Source organism: Panicum hallii, chromosome 1, assembly GCF_002211085.1.
Source record: "Panicum hallii strain FIL2 chromosome 1, PHallii_v3.1, whole genome shotgun sequence".
Classification (NCBI taxonomy): Eukaryota; Viridiplantae; Streptophyta; class Magnoliopsida; order Poales; family Poaceae; genus Panicum; species Panicum hallii.
The window spans coordinates 3,406,423-3,422,762 of NC_038042.1; the positions used below are offsets into that span (position 1 = coordinate 3,406,423).

The 16,340-nt window shown below is 50.2% G+C and overlaps 3 protein-coding genes and 1 pseudogene across 3 annotated transcripts; 2 read left to right on the top strand and 2 right to left on the bottom strand.

Moving 5' to 3' along the window:
* Positions 1–837: 837 nt before the first annotated feature.
* On the bottom strand, positions 838–2,962 carry LOC112874603 (4-hydroxyphenylpyruvate dioxygenase). The gene is made up of 2 exons (XM_025938035.1): positions 1,741–2,962; positions 838–1,262 (listed from the first exon to the last, which is right to left on the bottom strand). The coding sequence occupies exons 1-2, from the start codon at positions 2,871–2,873 to the stop codon at positions 1,076–1,078; spliced, it is 1,320 nt and encodes a 439-aa protein (XP_025793820.1). The 5' UTR covers positions 2,874–2,962; the 3' UTR covers positions 838–1,075.
* An 841-nt stretch (positions 2,963–3,803) lies between these two features.
* Positions 3,804–3,914, bottom strand: LOC112879178 (annotated as a pseudogene).
* A 345-nt stretch (positions 3,915–4,259) lies between these two features.
* On the top strand, positions 4,260–7,913 carry LOC112873319 (protein JASON). Its single transcript, XM_025936307.1, has 8 exons — positions 4,260–4,455; positions 4,576–4,630; positions 4,731–4,804; positions 5,978–6,070; positions 6,143–6,213; positions 6,305–7,118; positions 7,223–7,305; positions 7,476–7,913. The coding sequence occupies exons 1-8, from the start codon at positions 4,399–4,401 to the stop codon at positions 7,519–7,521; spliced, it is 1,293 nt and encodes a 430-aa protein (XP_025792092.1). The 5' UTR covers positions 4,260–4,398; the 3' UTR covers positions 7,522–7,913.
* Positions 7,914–11,308: 3,395 nt separating this feature from the next.
* LOC112879809 (putative E3 ubiquitin-protein ligase LIN-1) lies at positions 11,309–15,874 on the top strand. The gene is made up of 7 exons (XM_025944219.1): positions 11,309–12,327; positions 12,437–12,584; positions 13,432–14,405; positions 14,489–14,633; positions 14,721–14,972; positions 15,084–15,393; positions 15,590–15,874. The coding sequence occupies exons 1-7, from the start codon at positions 11,324–11,326 to the stop codon at positions 15,697–15,699; spliced, it is 2,943 nt and encodes a 980-aa protein (XP_025800004.1). The 5' UTR covers positions 11,309–11,323; the 3' UTR covers positions 15,700–15,874.
* Positions 15,875–16,340: the final 466 nt, after the last annotated feature.

Consider the following 16,340-nt stretch of genomic DNA (forward strand, 5'->3'; position numbering starts at 1 on the left):
GTCTTGTACTTGGTCGCTGAGTTTAACTATGATGCTAGCACTGGTTGCTGATCTTCGGCGGACATTCCTCAGTTCTAAGAGCGTGTCAATTCACCATGCACCTAAATTTGGGTTGATATGCGGACTGGTTGGATTCGACAGCGAGACAGCGAAGCTGGCACACGTTTGTGATGACGAGGGATGTGTTCTTTTTTTTTTTGAAAGAAAGAGGGGTGTGTTCTGATCTGCTGCAACAAGGCTCAATTTGATCGGTCCGCTTGCTGCTTCAGTGCAGCAGCACCAGGTTGCACTGGATGCTGAAAGGATGGTGCAGAAATGGAGAAACCGTGATGTCGTTGAGTCATCACAGACCGCCCCTCTGCTTGATGCTCTGCAGGGCTGCCATGCTTACATGTTCCCCAGGTTGTTTTGCTCCTGAGAATAAGGTGTGCTACCCTCTCTCTTTTTGTTTTTATTCTAACAGAATTCAAGCATACATGCCACATTGGACATGGTTTGGTACTTTTCTGGTAAATGTCGCTTACCTTCATAAAGGTTTGTGTTACTCTGCATGAGACATCTTTAATGGCACATGATGAGTGATGACTGGCAAAATGCAATTGAGTCACGAGTTGCCAAGCCCATTTTGGGCAATTCAATCTCGCAGAACTCAAGATGAGAACATGAATACCTGGTACATCCAGCCAGAGGTCTAGATGGCCTTATTTTGTTTTACTTCTGAAAGCTTCTTTCAGGAATTCAGGTTGCTGAATGCAACTTGCTGTAGATCTGGACGCAGGGTTACCTCGACAGATGCAAAGGTCAACTAGCTTCTGATAAACAAAAAATAGCGCCAGGTGATTACAAGCATCCCAGGGACAGAATCAGCGTTCCGCATGCTGATCCTCATTTTATTTCCATGCAAACTTGTACAACAAAGTTCCATGTATAATCAATATTATGGTAACCTATTACACTGATTATAGCATGGTTACCTCATATATTCAACAATCACGACATCTATTTCTTGCATTGTCTTTTGTTTTGCACCATAATACAAAGCACTACAACTGTTGATCTTCTTCAAGCTCCTAATTTAGGATCCCTGAACCGCAGCAGCTTGCTTCGCTTCAAGGGACTTCTCATAGTCTTCAATGGATTTGAACAGCTGTGAGAAGTTTCCCTTGCCGAACCCGCCACAGCCGCCCTTCTGGTACTCCTGCCCCTGCTCGTCCTTCTCCATGCACCCAATCCTTTGGATTATCTCCAAGAAAAACGTTGGCCTGTATGGCATAGCCGATCCAATTAGATACAGAATCACATAGAGGTATAGGAAATGACAATAGCACAGTTGTAGTCAGAAATCCACTAGAACACCGAGTCACATATTAGAGCATTAACCCTGACATCTTAAACCAAGATTCGAAATTAAAGTGAAAATTACCATCGATGATAATTAGTACGTTATCAGTTGAGAGACAGATCATAGGATATGCTTGCAAGAAGCAACACACATTTGCTTGTCACTCTGCACATCATCCCCCTTTCATTTCCCTTTTAGAGTTGTCACAATCTTCATAAAGATGCATCATGCATGAAGGCACATAAGGAATTCCAACAGAATCTCATGTTCCATACCTTTCTGTATAGCTAGTATGCATGACCAGTCAACTGTTGACTATTACAAACCTGAAATTGTTCCTTTTGCAATTCGACATGCAGCATGCAATGCAAAAGCTGAAAAAAGATGACATTTTTTACCTGTCCCCCACTGGCTTGGTGAAGATTTGGAGCAACACCCCCTGGTCATCCCTGTCCACCAGCACCCCCAGTTCTTGGCACTCCTTGATCTGCTCCTCCGAGAGCACGTCCCCGGCGCGCCGCCTCACACCGTCGTAGTAGTTGGGCGGCGGAGGCGCCATGAACTCGAACCCGCCCATGGCGGAGCGTGCTTGCATCTCCCGCAGCGTCCTAAGCACGTCGTTGCTGGCCACCGCGATGTGCTGCACGCCCGGGCCGCCGTGGTGGTCCAGGAACGTCTGTATCTGGCTGCGGCGCTTGGTGCCGTGCACGGGCTCGTTGAGCGGGATCAGCACGTTCTCGGAGTTGTTAGCGAGCACCATCGAATTGAGCCCGCTCTCCGCCGTGCCGACGTCCTCCGCCGTGAACTCGGCGAACTCGTGGAACCCCGTGAACCCTGCGACGTACGCGGCCACCGGCGCCAGCTCCGGGACGTTGCCGACGACATGGTCGAACCGCCTGAGCCCGTAGTCCACCGCCCCGGGGTTGCTCACGTCCTCGAAGCCCGGCAGGAAGGGCGCGTCCGCGGCGTCCGGGTAGCTCACGTACCGGAGCACGACGTCGCCGTAGAGCTCGACCTCGGCGAGGCGGAACCCGAGGCCGAGGTCGACGGGCTCGAACGCCGGGCGCGCGCCGGCGGCGACGCTGGAGCGGAAGGCGTCCTCTGCGTCGGCGACGCGGAGCGCGATGGCGCGCACCGCGAGGCCGTGGTCGGCCGCGAAGCGCCGCGCGGCTGGCGCGGAGAAGGAGGGCAGGGCCGCGGTGGCGGGGTCAGCGCCGCGCGCGTAGGGCGCGGTGAAGAGGAACGCGAGGGAGCCCGAGCGGAGCAGGAGCGAGGCGTGCGCGGAGTTCCCCGTGGAGAGGTCGGATCGCGCGGCGAGCGGCGCGCCGAGGCCGAAGGAGAAGCGGCCCGCGGCCGACGCCGCGTCGGCGCACCAGAGCTCGACGTGGTGGAACGCGAGCGTGTGGAAGCGGTCGGAGCGCGGGTTGACGCGGACGAAGCCGCGGTGGCCGACAAGGCGGAACGCCGCCTGCTCCGGCGCCACGGCGGCGCCGGGTGCGGCGGCGGCGGCGGGGGTCGGGGTCGGGGGCATGGCGCGTGGCTCTCGGAGGGTGTGGGGGGCGTGGTGGCGACCTCAGCTTGCAGCAGTTGCGGCTTTGGCTTGGGGTGAGTGTGGCCGTGTGGGTGGGGTAAATAAAGGGTGGGGATGAGACCACGTGGACAGAGGATTCTGTGGTTGCGGGTGGGATTTGTCCCCTGGTACTTGGTGGTGGGTGAGCTCTCCGGTCTGTGAAGTTGATGAGTTGCTGACTGGCCTAGGGTACCAACAGCCTTGTACTGCGCGGTACAGTGTGAAAATAGGGGAGAGGAATAGTTTTGTGGAGTTTCCTATATAAAAAGTTTCATACAAAGTTTCATGTTCAAAGTTCAAACTCCACATAATTTGAAAGATACATAAAATAGTCTGACGTGGATATTATTATGGAAAACCCTAAAATTAGTTATAGGTAGGAAAATACATGTCTCGTGCTATGGGTAACCAAACAAAACATGCCTAAACTGGCTGCATCATGCTACCGCACGAGGGGATCGAAACGTTTGCGCTGCATCAGTTGGATAAGCAATGGATGGTCCAGAGCCCAGACTCGAGAGGATGTGCATCTGATCTGCGCCCATGCTGTGCTGCACAGGTCCATGTGTTGACTGCCTCTGCTCAGCCAGAGCCTTAGCGTCTCATCCTCTGCAAACTCAAAACGCACTCTTCGTGCACGTAAGCTGAGTCACCACGCCCATCCGCAAGCGACAAAAACACATCGCAGATGCCAAACTGAGAGCCATCACTGAAGCCTGTTGCGCGAAGCCAATAGCAGGACCCGTGAGGGACAAAAACACCACTAGATGCTGCTGCAAGAAGCCAGAAAGGAGAAGAGTGTCGAACTTCACGAGCTGTAAACCTGAAAGCATATTTGCATTCAAAACGTGAAGAAAAGTTTTAATTTTGAATTGTTGGGCGCCCCCTCGCAAGAGCGAGCGCACCCTCCAAAAATAAGCGTATGCTGCTTTGTGTGGCGAGCACACGGTATTCTTTAGTAAAAGGCGAAAGAATAGTTCGCTCTGTGCTCACCACGCAGCTGCGTGAGCTGGGACGCCGGAGCTGCCCACCCTTAAAAACACAGTGGGCCATGCTCGTCTCTGCAAAGCAAGCGGTGTGGGATTAATCGAAGTGGTTCCATGATATTTTTCCCCTGCCTCGCGGGTAGTCTTGTCTAGGTCCGGCCCAAACCAAAAAACCCGGTGGTAAGGTAAAAGGGCCGGCAGCCTTCGAGATTGGGCCATGAATCCTTTTGATCTGGAACAACAGCAATCTGAGGCCCACAAAGCCCAGACCAGGCTGGATCTTACCGTTCACTTTCCCTCTTCGCCCTCCGCGTCGATTCAAATCAAGCTGCCTCCGCCACCGGCGGCTCCCCTCCTCTCCTCCCCCTCGCCCCCTCGCCTACCCTTTCCATTTCTGCTCCTCCGCGCCCCGATCCCGAAACCCTAGCCAGCCCAAACCCTCAGCGGCGGCGGCGGCGCGGTCAGTACCCGCAGTGTGTTGTTTCAGCTCCGGCACCACCATGGGCTGCTTCCTCTCCTGTTTCCGCGGCGACTCCGCCCCGTCCGGCGATCTCCGCGTAAGCGATTCCGCCTGCGACCTCTCAATTCCTCGCGCGTCTCGGTTTTTTCCGTTCGGTTCCGGCGCCGGTGGTGGTGATATGTGATTCTGGTTCTCCTTGCGCGTTTGCTTTCTGCAGGATCCGCTCGTACGGGAGAGCCGGCTCGGGGACGCCTTCCTGAATGACGACAAAAGTATGGCTTATGTTTTCGCTGTGCCAAATTTTGTTGTTTCAATCGAACTTTAGGTATGTTACGAAGTTCTTAATTTTTGGGTTTGGTAACGTCTTTTCAGAAATTGAAGCGAGTGGAAGGCTGGACGTGGAGGCAGCTAATGGCGGAGTCGTCGATGAGGAGCTCCTCAGAGAGGTACTGATCTGGGCTCTTCTGTGTTTCTTACTGTGTGAAAATATATTAGAATTCAGTCCGTACTGGAGACGAGTAGTGGCGCAACTTGAATCGGACAATGCATTGTACTCCGTTTCTTTGTCATGTCCTCCATGTCTTTACTGCTACCGTTATTGTCATGGATAGCTTTTAGGTGTTACATTCAGGTCTAGGATGTTCCAGGCATACTGTACGGTACCTGCACCAGAATTGCTACTACAAGTATTCCTCTGCAAAGGGGTTTTATGGAATGTGTGAGTTAGGATTAGGTGGTAGGTGATTATCATGCAAAAGTTTGGGACGATGTCGTGCTGTTTCAGTTCGAATAATACAGTGCTAGGACTACAACTGAACCAGAATTAAGCCCTGTTTGACACTTAGCTGTTGACCATTCCCCTCTATTATGACCTTCGACCTGTGCCAAGGCAATGTTTGTGATTCTTTCTGAAAGGATTCTGCATATGATTAATATGCCACTCCAAATCTCTGGCCTATGTAAATTTACTGGATGTAAATAGTGCGTAGCAAGCCCTGTAAGTTCTTTTTTTTTAACATGCACATAGCAACCGATCAAAATGCTACCACTATTTTTCATTTTAAAGCCATGTCATCTTAAGTCCGAAATAAGGTCGTGCTCCACTGAAAGTGATTGCCTCATTGATGAAAAGATAATTGGAAAGCTCACAGTTACAGAAGCTCTTTTTCTTTCTCATGTGTACCTACACCTATGAGCACAGACAATTAAATTGCAGCTTCTGCTGTTTATTTTTTGACCTTCAGACACTGTGAACGTATATTAAGATATTGTGTTCAATGGATATCTGTTTAGTTCCCCCTTTTGGTGCACTCTCGTTAAAACATATATTTTTTTATACTTATAGATACGTGAAATGGTTGCCTGAGATCAAATCAGATTATAATAGTAGATGTAGGTTGGGTCTTGCCAGTTGTAACTTGAGAACTTGTGGCTAAGATATTCTGGCTTGAAAAGTTTCTGATGACCATTTTATTTATATTTTATATGTTCACACCTTTCACCTTTTGTGATTTCATTTGTATTTTGAAGCAACATGCAATTATATTCATAATTTCATATACATTACATGATTGCTAACCCAAGTAAAATGCATTTCCATGATTTTTGATGATAACTAGGCAAATTATCTTAAATCTTGTGGCACAATATCTCAAACCCCACCAGAAATTCTCGAAGTTCCAAGCTCAGCCAGTTCAGAAGAAACTAATGAGGTATGGACTGTGTCTGCAATGCTATTCTAAATTTCTCAGTCTGATATCCTTAATTTTTTTTTTGACAAACAGATCAATGACACGTCAACCGATGTGCAAGTGATGAGAGAGACAAAACTACTCGAAGGGAACTTAACTGAAGTGTAAATAACCACCTTCATTGTTTTTCATGAATGAATCCTTGTGGACTAGTGTATTTACTATGACACTTCGTTTTTTCCCCTATCATTGCAGGTCCAAAAGTGATGAGCAGCCTGATACACTGATTGATGAACAGAACATTGATGAGGGAATTCTCAGGGTGGAATCAGAATCTCGATCATCCTCACAGGACAATCCTTCATTTGAGAACATCATTGATCACAAGACTGATTCTAGTGATTCACCTTATCCAACCCCTTTTGTCCTCAGAGGTGACATCCAGACTCCTGCAACAGTATACACTGCATGTATGGGGAATTCAAAGCCAGGAAAGCGTGCAAGGGCCAGCAGACAGTTCATTTACCCTGTTCTGAGACCAATTGAGAACAAGCTACAGTGGATGGAACTAAAGGCTGAGTCGCCTGTGGTAGCTTCCAATCCTCCGAAGAGAAGAAATTTGAGTGCGGATTTCAGCGAGAAGCCTCAGCAGACATTTGCAAGTTCAACTGCCACACAGACAAAATCATCAAAATCTGAATCCTTCCCATTTCATGACAACTGTGCGGAGCAGGATGAAGTCATCTCTCCTGAGGAAACCAAGGGTCAGAATGTCAACCAACAGCTGTTTGAAGGTGGAGAGCCACTGAACCAAAATTCAGAACACGGAAAGCATGGTGTTTCAAGCCTCTCTTATTGGCTGAAGCCGTCATCTGCAGATGATGAGAGACACAGCGACGCCAACACCGAAGACAACTTTGGGAAAGAATCATGCTATGAGAACAGCGTTTTCGACGCGCCTATCTTTCCAGCTTCTGGTTTCAACTGGGACAATGACAATCCTACCCCTGTGTTGCCCAAGACGTGGGATGGTAATGGAATCCCAAACACCACAACGAAGTACAAAGAGGTATGATTGCATCTGTTTCTCTCCTAAACCTGCAATGGCTTGCAATTTGTTATATGAACGCAACTTTTTTCTGAGCTAGTCTTTTTCTTTCCCGCTGTTTTCAGGACCAGAAAGTCAGTTGGCATGCCACACCGTTTGAGGAAAGGCTGCTGAAGGTTTTGTCGGATGAAAAACCGCACCATGAAAGGTATGTTGCAGTCCTGATTACACCTTTTCTGTACGAGATGATGTCCATGTATACAGGATATATACGTTGTTTCAGTTTTCACAACCCAGTTACTATTATTACAAGTTGAATCCGCAATGTAAAGGTTACCTAGATTTACTAGCACTCTGCGTGATGGTCCCTTCTCGCAGGAAAATCAGCGGCAAGCTTATCCACCTTGAGGAAAACGCCGAGTAGAGAGAGCCTTTGCAAGAAGTTGGAGACGCGCGTCCCTGACATGAACTGTCTAAAAATGGTCGTGGTCTTGCCCAGCACAAATATGAATTTTCGATGGCCGTGCGTGCTATCGACTGCGCACAGCCCCTGTAAGTATAGAGTCGAGTGTCCGAACGAATTGTTTCCAAACTCCATCCCGCACTGCTGCGTGAATCGGGGACCAGCCCTTGGCTGGCTGCCATTTGCCAACTGCCTGTTGGTCCTCTCGTCGCTGGACAGGCTTGCGCCGTAGCGGGGGGCCAAAGCGGTGTATGTGACCACATCAACCGGTGATTGGTGCGTGGTGTCAATACAAGTCAGCATTACTCCGTTTCTTTAAAAAAATAAAATTGTCCATGGCATATTCAAAGTCATTTTTTCCCAGTCCCATCTTTGGGCGTTTCAGCAGTATGGGATTGGGAGCCACGCCTTGAAATCCGTTGTGAGTTGCCGCATGCAGGTCGGTCAGGAGTCAGGACTGTTGCTACCTCATCTTGGACGAGATGAGATGAGACGAGAGCTGCCACTGCCAAATAGCGCGAGCAGCAGTCTCTCCTGTAGCAGAGCCTGAGGTCTGAGCGACGGGCACACCGCACACTGGATGACTGGAGTACTGGACCCTCCCGGCAGCGCCGGCCCTCGATTGCCTAATCATCCCTGCGCCTTCGTCGAGTAGCAGCAGCAGGCAGCGGCGTCTGCGCGCGCGCGCGCGCGCCACCATCGCGGCCCGTACCCGTGCCGGGCTGCTAGCGCCTGGCGCAGGCAGAGGGGATGCTGGTGGCTCACAGGATCACAGTGCCTGGCGCTCCGGCCGCAGGAAACTTCACGTCACGTCACGCGGGGAATCCAGGCTCGGAAGCATGCCGGTGCCTGCCGTGTACCGCGAATCTACCTGCAGCGCCGCTGGCACCATCGCCTGCAATAACGCCGCGTGACGATGACGCGCACAGCCCTGGCGGTAGGGCCTGCACGCGGCTGCCACTCTTGCCTGCGCCAGCCGATCGATGGTCGGTAGCTGCGGCCTTCAAGACCGGCGTAAAGGCACTGCCCGGCCCCGCCGGGCGGCCTGAAACGCCGCGGCGGCCGGCGGCGGAGACCGACGGCGAGGTTCCAGCTCACCCAGCGATCTACCGGAGAACCTACCCGAATCCCGTACCAAACGGTGAACGGCACTTCTACAGGCTGCAGCCAGTATGATACTAGATGCCGTTGCGTTACTGCTGCGAGATGGGGATGGGGAGTGGACACGCAGGCAGGCAGGCAGGTCGCACTAGCTAGCAGCAGCGGGCACAGGATCCGACACCTTCAGATCGAATCGGCCGCTCGGGACAAACGGCACCCGAGGCGTGCCTGCTGGTTCCGAGGGGCACCGGCCGAGCTGCGCTGTACGTGCCGGCGGCGGCCCACGGCGAGACGGTCGCCGCCGCCCCACCCTGGAGGGCTGGAGGGTGGAACGCACGGCGAGATGGCAGTGGCGCTGCAGGGTCACGGGTACGCGGGCGGTGGCAGCTTGCCGCGCGCGCGCGTCCCCGGCCAAAACCGGAGGCGGTGAAAAGGCCCGCGCCCAGATTCCCCCAACCCCCACCTTCCCCCCCGGCCGATCCGCCCGCCGCGGGGGAACCCGGTGTCGTTTCCTCGCCAACTTGCATCGCCATGGATCGTATCGATCCACCACCACCCTCATCAGTCATCATGTGCGAGCGGTCACGGATAAGTAACTCGCCTGCTTCGCGATGACCTTGCTTGCTTCACATGGAATGGAACTTACTGCTGCATGAGCGAAGCAGACCAAAGGAAAGCTAGGGAAAGGAGTTGGAGCTCCTGCCGTTAGTTCACTACAGAAACTGACAAAAAGAGACGGTCCGGCGAGTTCATGAGGGGAACGGGTCGCATCCAGCTTATACACACACACACGGATCCAGGTCTTCGGTTTCGAAATGGTTCCGAGTCCAGCAATGGGTCGAGAGGGTACGGTGTCGACGCGACGAGACGGAGCGTGCTCCAAACTAAAGACGTACGGAGCTCGAGCCATGCCTTTCCCTGTAAAAGGACATGCCCAGCAGCACAAAGCGAGCCCATGCACATACCGTGGTGGTCTGGTGGACAGTGGATACTCCTCCACTTGCTAGAGACGTAGTACATGAGCGAAGAAAAAAAAAAGCCTGGGACCCGACCGAGGTGTCCTGCTCCTGTTGGCTCGATCCGCCTCGCAGCCCTGTTGCCTGCCTGAATAATCCCCGATCTCACGGTTCTCAACCAAGCCAAGCAACCGGACAAATCTCTCTCTGAACGCTGTGAACAAACATATAGCAACATGCGTTCGAGTCCAGCAGCAGCCCAAACTGTATGCAGCAGATGATGCTATCAAAAAAGAAAAAGAAGAAAACTGCCTGCGGCTAGCAGTGAGCAACATCATCATCATCACCATCACCACCACCATCATCACCATCATCATCATCGTATGCTGATCAGAGTGTGCGGCACGTTGGTTTGCATTTGCAACGCAGGAGCGCGAGCCTTGTCCGCTTCCTGCTTGTCTCTAGCTAGCTCGATCACTACCTCGATCGCAATGCATGGCTTCACCATGCATGACTAATTGCTAATTAACTGGTGCTGATGATGCTGTTTGATTAGTGACGCTTGCAGAGGGAGCCAATGGAATGCAACCACCCCCTCACACATGCTTGTCGTTTGCGTGGCGCATCGTTTGGCGTCAGATCGCGTTAACATGAACCTGGATTGTGTTTTAGCCGGCACGTACGTGCGTGTCTGCAATTTGCATGCGTGTGCATCTGCGTCTGAATCTTTTGGAGAGAGACCCGTGACATTACGTCTGCCGTGTGTGATCTTCAAGTTGCGCTTCAAACAATTTTTTTTGCAAACAACAACCCGTCGATGTCCAAATCGTGTCGTTACATCTTCACGCCTGACTCTACTGGCTGAGTTGATTTTGTTGAAGTATAATTAAATTGCTCATCTATTCGTATTAGCTTAAGGTTGAACTGGTTGGTACATACAATTCAATATGGTATTAAAATTAGAGGTCTCGAGTCTAAATCCCGCCGAGCGTGATTAAATAAAATAAGTGTAGCCGACTCCTAATTTTCACGTTTGAGGTCTAAGTGAGCCTGTACATAGATAAATTGATCACGACAGTGGAAGACAAATATACTCGGCTTAGTTGTCATCTTATCTCACTCCAAGTTGAGGCTTAGTTTTTTTTTCGGAAGTAAGTTGAGGCTTAGGTTGTGCAAAGTAGGTGCACTCGCTTCGAGTTGCGGTTGTTCAAAATGGAGATCGATCTTGCGCCCGTGTCGCACGTATTCCAAGCTTGTGCAGGGTGCATTTCTTACTACACGGTGCATCAGAGATTTCAAATTCATGCGTTTTTTTTTCTCTTGGACAAAAGACAAAAAAGCTCATGCGTGGCAACGTGCAAACGAAAAGGAGTGAGCCGCAACAGAAGCACCTCCCGGGTTCACTGTTCACGTCGCACGCCTCACTGTTACTGTTACTGAGGTTATTCGTGCCGCACCGCCGCGCAGTACGGACCTGCAAGAAACGGAACGCGTTGCCGTTGACCCGTTGTCGTGCACCGCTGCTGCGTGCGCGGGTACACGGCCCCGCGGGGGCCCACGCTTTAACTTGCGCCAGCGCGCTCCTCCCTCCCATTTACTCCGCTCCGTCACCCAACCGATGAGCTGAGCGGAGCCCTCCTCCCACTTCAAGCGCAGGCTCGAGCGATTGCGCGGCGGATGCTCCGGACAGCAAGCGCCCAAGCGCCATGATGACGCCGCCGACGCCGTCCTCCCTCCGCGACCTGCTCGCACGGGAGCGCGTCGAGGAGGAGGACGCGCCGCCGGCCCCGCGCCGCGCCTCCCGCTCGCCGCGGCGCGCGGCGTCGAGGTCGAGGTCGTGCAGGCACGCGTCGCCGCCACCGCCGCCGCTGGTCAGAAAAAAGGGGGAGGACGCTGCCGCAGCCGAAGGCGGCGGCGGCGCGGTCACCGCGGTGGTGGCCGTGCTGGCCGCGTACGCGGGGCGGTTCCTCAAGGACGCCGAGTTCCGGAGCGGGCTGCGGGACAAGTGCGCCTCCTGCCTCGCGCCCGCCTCCGCCGCCGCTGCCGCGGAGGACACGGCGTCCGGGCGCGCCGTGCTGGCCAACCTCGATCTGGGAATCGAGAGCATCGAGCGCCTCGCCGCCGACGGCGCGGCCCCGCGCGACGCCAAGATCCGCTCGCTCCGCAACTCCATCCGCCTCCTCAGCGTCGTCGCCTCGCTCCACTCGCCGCGCCCCGGCGCCGCCGCGGGAAGCCGCAGCAGCAGCACCACCTGCGGGGTGCCCAACTCCCACCTCGCCGCGTGCGCGCAGCTCTACCTCTCCGTCGTCTACCGGATGGAGCGCAACGACCGCGTCGCCGCGCGACACCTGCTGCAGGTGTTCGCCGACGCGCCGGGCCTCGCGCGCAGGGACCTGCTCCCGGACCTCTGGGACCACGTCTTCCTGCCCCACCTGCTCCACCTCAAGGTCTGGTTCACCAAGGAGGTCGAGCTCGTCGCCGACTGGGACGCCGACGACCGGTGCAGGAGGATGAAGAGCCTGCAGAGGCTGTACAACGATCACATGGACAGTGGCACGGCTAAGTTTGCAATGTACTACAAGGAGTGGCTCAAGTCAGGGGCCGATGCGCCGCCGGTGCCCTCTGTTCCATTGCCTTCGATGCCTGGAAATATTGATGCGTGTGAGAAGCTCTCGGCTTCGGTGCGCAGGAGCTCCATCAATAGAAACCTGTGGGTGAACATAGCATTGGATTGGGATTGCATTTGGAAGAACTTTGCAGTTCATCACCAGCCAGTTAGTACAAGATTTTTTTTAAAAAAATATCTAATTGTTTTACAGGTATAATGCGGTTTTTGGTACGACATTGGAGCTGGAAGATGTCAAAGATGCAAAGCTAGATGATGAGACGGAATTAGTTTTGGATGTGGATGTGGATGTGGAATTGAATGATAATTCAGTGACCTGGAAGCCGGAGAAGCTTGTTCATGTGAGTCAACAGTTCCTTTAACTTCTCGTGATGATTAACCTCATAGTAATATGTGTTCGTTGGCGTGTCAAATTAGACAAGTGACGAATCGTGATCACTGATTTTTTTTTTGAAAATAAATGATCACTGATTGCTATTCTGAAAATTAAAGTTGCGCCAAGGAGACAGCTATTTGATCTCAGTACAGTATCATATTTGTTTTCTATGCCGTGGGGCCAATGAAATTTTGGCTAGATTCCTATAGTTGTTTATGGCTGTAGGCAAGGGACCACAGTCCTATTTTTAGTATCCACTGAACTGTTCTGTTCAAAAAGTTTCCACTGAACTGAAGAACCGTGTGTCCTTTGTGCCTTGTCTGATTTCACAGGTAGTCATAAAAAATTCGATCTTGATTTGAGATTTGCATATCGGATTAAAATGATGATACCAAATTCTTCTCTTGTTTTAGAAAACACTGTTAATATAGTGTCCTCTAAAGTTTGGCTACTGTTCTTGGTGGCTGATAAACAGCTTTTCTAGATGTTTCTGTTCATCTAATCTTATTGTTCACTTTATTGTGTAGTTATGTTGCTGACTTACTGAGTTTAATATGATTTCTAGTATTGATAGAGCAACAGTAGGAAAACAAGTATATTCTTGTTGTTAATTATGTTTCATAGCAATTGCACCAGGCATTATACATGTAAATGAAAGCTTCATAAACGTCTCCTATGGTTTCTCTATCATCCAGGACATTTATTTTTGAAGCATGCTAGAGTTCCAATACTCATTTCTCATGGAATATGAATCCTTTACTCCTGCATATACCTTTGAAGTTATTTAACTTAAGCCTGTTTTGAGTAGACAGAGTAAAATGGGGCTCCAAGAAAAGCATTCCCGCTCTCGGAAAGAAGGCGCTATTCCGGAAACAGCACCTACACAACGGAAATCATACTCTTTTCGACTATTCTCCTGTCAAGGTGATATAAGTAGGAACGTTATCAATCATCCTAGGACAACAAAGAAGGAAGTTGTGTCTGTCGAGAAAGAGCTGGACAATGATGAAGTAACAATGACTCTAGAACGAGCAATTTCTGTGGTGTCCAATTCAGACAACCTTAGGCAGTGCGAGGATGCTGTGCATGAAGTTGCCAGAGCATGTTCAACCTTGCAAGGGGACCCTAATCTTGTAAACTTGCTGTCATGTGCCTCGTTTATTCAAGGGCTTCTCGAGGTTACATTCACCTCCAAAGACAATGCTGTACTGGAGTCAGCTATCTTGATAATGGGAAAGTTGGTGTTAGGTAACGAGGTGATTAGACAGCTTGTGCTTAACGCAGATCCACAGCTTGAGGTTTTCTTAAGACTTCTGAGAAGCAACGAGTTGTTCTTGAAGGCTGCTATAGTGCTCTATATGATGAAGCCTAAAGCTAAGCAGATGCTATCATTGGACTGGATACCGCTAGTACTGCACATATTGGAGTGTGGTGATGAGGTGCAATCTCTGTCTTCTGTGAAATGCGCACCCAAAATTGCTGCGTTCTATTTCCTAGATCAGCTTCTTATGGGGTTTGATGTCGATAGAAACATTGAGAATGCAAAGCAGATGATTGCTCTAGGTGGGTTGGACCTCCTCATTAGCAGACTTGAAGCTGGTGATGCTCGCGAGAGCAGACACTGCATTGCTCTCTTGACCGCATGTATTCAAGCTGACGGCAGTTGTAGACACTACTTAGCTGATAATCTGAACAAGGAACCGATTGTTCAACTTCTTGTTGGAAATCAAAAGAAGGCTAGTGCTGCGGCCCTTAATTTGTTGAGTGAACTGGTCTGCCTTAATAGGTGAAATACTTCTACATTGACAGTAACATTAATATTCTGAAAAATATCCATGAGATTGAACTAGTTCTTCCTTCTTTAAACAGAACAACCAAAATTGTGGAGTTCCTCAAGGAGCTGAAAACTAGTGGCTGCTTGAATACAATGCATATTCTGCTGGTCTATCTCCAGCAGGCTTCTCTTGTCCAACATCCACTAGCAGCTGTCCTGCTACTCCAGCTTGATCTCCTGGTACCATCTCGAGATGAATCTTTTCTTCCTTTGCTCAGACAAGCTATCGATATTTGTACAGTCCCCATACAGCAGTTCTTTTTGCAGGGCGATCCTTTGCAGTACAGTTTATACAGAGAGGAGGCGATCGATGCCATGATAGCTGTTTTGGAGCACAGTTCACAGAGCAGAAAGGTCCAAGAACAATGTGCTCGTGCTCTTTTAATCTTGGCTGGGCGGTTTTCTTCTTCAGGAGAACCCATAGCAGAAGCATGGCTACTAAAGAGAGCAGGTCTAGACGATTCCCTCTCTGAATCCTTTAGGAGAACAGAGATATTCAAAGATAAGAGCGTTCGAGCGGTATGTTCAAATATCTGAAAAACTATGTTTTCTGATTACCTTACAATTTTCTCTGTAAATCGGTTTCTGTTTGCTTGTTCTTTTAACGATTATGTTTGTGCTAATGACCAGGAAGAAGAAAAGGTGATTGAAGAACGTCTAAAGAAACTTGCCTTAATGTTACTGAACAGTGGGGGCAAAAGGTTCCTCATGGCACTGTCAAACTGCATATCCGATGGAATCCCGAGTCTGAGTCGATCCTGTCTCATCACCATAACATGGATGAGCAGCTCCCTCTCACCACTGCGTGGGTGCAACGATTTCCAGCCTCTAGCATGCTCCATTCTTGCGCCTAAGCTTTTAGATAGCTTAAGCTATGACAGAGTTTTGGAGGAGAGGGTGCTTGCTTCACTGTCCCTGTTGAATGTTGTGAGACATCCAGGTACATTTCCAAAGTTAGCAACGCCCATTTTTCATAGAAGTATTGCATTTGCAATCTTTCTGTTTCTTGAGTATATTTGCGATCTTTCTGTTACTTTTTAAAAAAGTATCATGATCTTTCTTTTTTTATGAAGAAATATATTTGCAATCTTTCTGCAAGCTGAATCGTTTTAAGCCAACGATTTGTAATCTGACAGAATGCATGGAGAAGGTTTTCCCACTGAAGAAAGAGACGATCGAGTCACTCCAGGATCTTGCAGAGGTGACCTGGACTGCAAAGGAGCTCCTCTTTGCCTGCTGCAGATGACTTGCAAGGTCGTCTGGTCATCAGTGATCAAGACTACACCAGCATGTAATTGAGTAATTGGTTACAAAATGGTGTTGTGATCGGCCATTGTTCTGTACACAAATTGTTCTGTTGATATGTAAAGCCCTATAGCTTCTTTCCCTCTTAATAAACTTCGGTTTTCGCTGTTAAATTACGTTCTGTGAATGGCTTCATTTCTTCAGCTGTACACTGTCCCTGTCCTGACATGCTCCTTTGTTTTGGAATATTGGACTCTCCTTTGGATTATTACCAGCAAACAAATTTATAGGAGATTTGCAATGAGTTTGCGAAAACAGTTTAAATTTTCCATTTATGATTTCGTTTATGACGGATTCAACGGTTGATCTGCTCCAACTGCTTATGTTAAATTTAAGTAAGTAAATAAAAGAGAAGGAAGTTGGTCTGGTCCAATGCATGCAACACGTATCCGCAACTGGATAAGGGCGAGGGCAATTTCTAGGACCCTTCGTCTGACAAAGTAATCTTGTCCGGGACGCGAGAATTGTTTCCGCGTCAAAGTGGACTCATTTCGAATACGAGAATTGTTCGGGTACTGTGCACAAGTGTTCTTCGTGACGCCTATCCAATTCTTTTGCAAGGCCATAGACTGACAAGGCGCT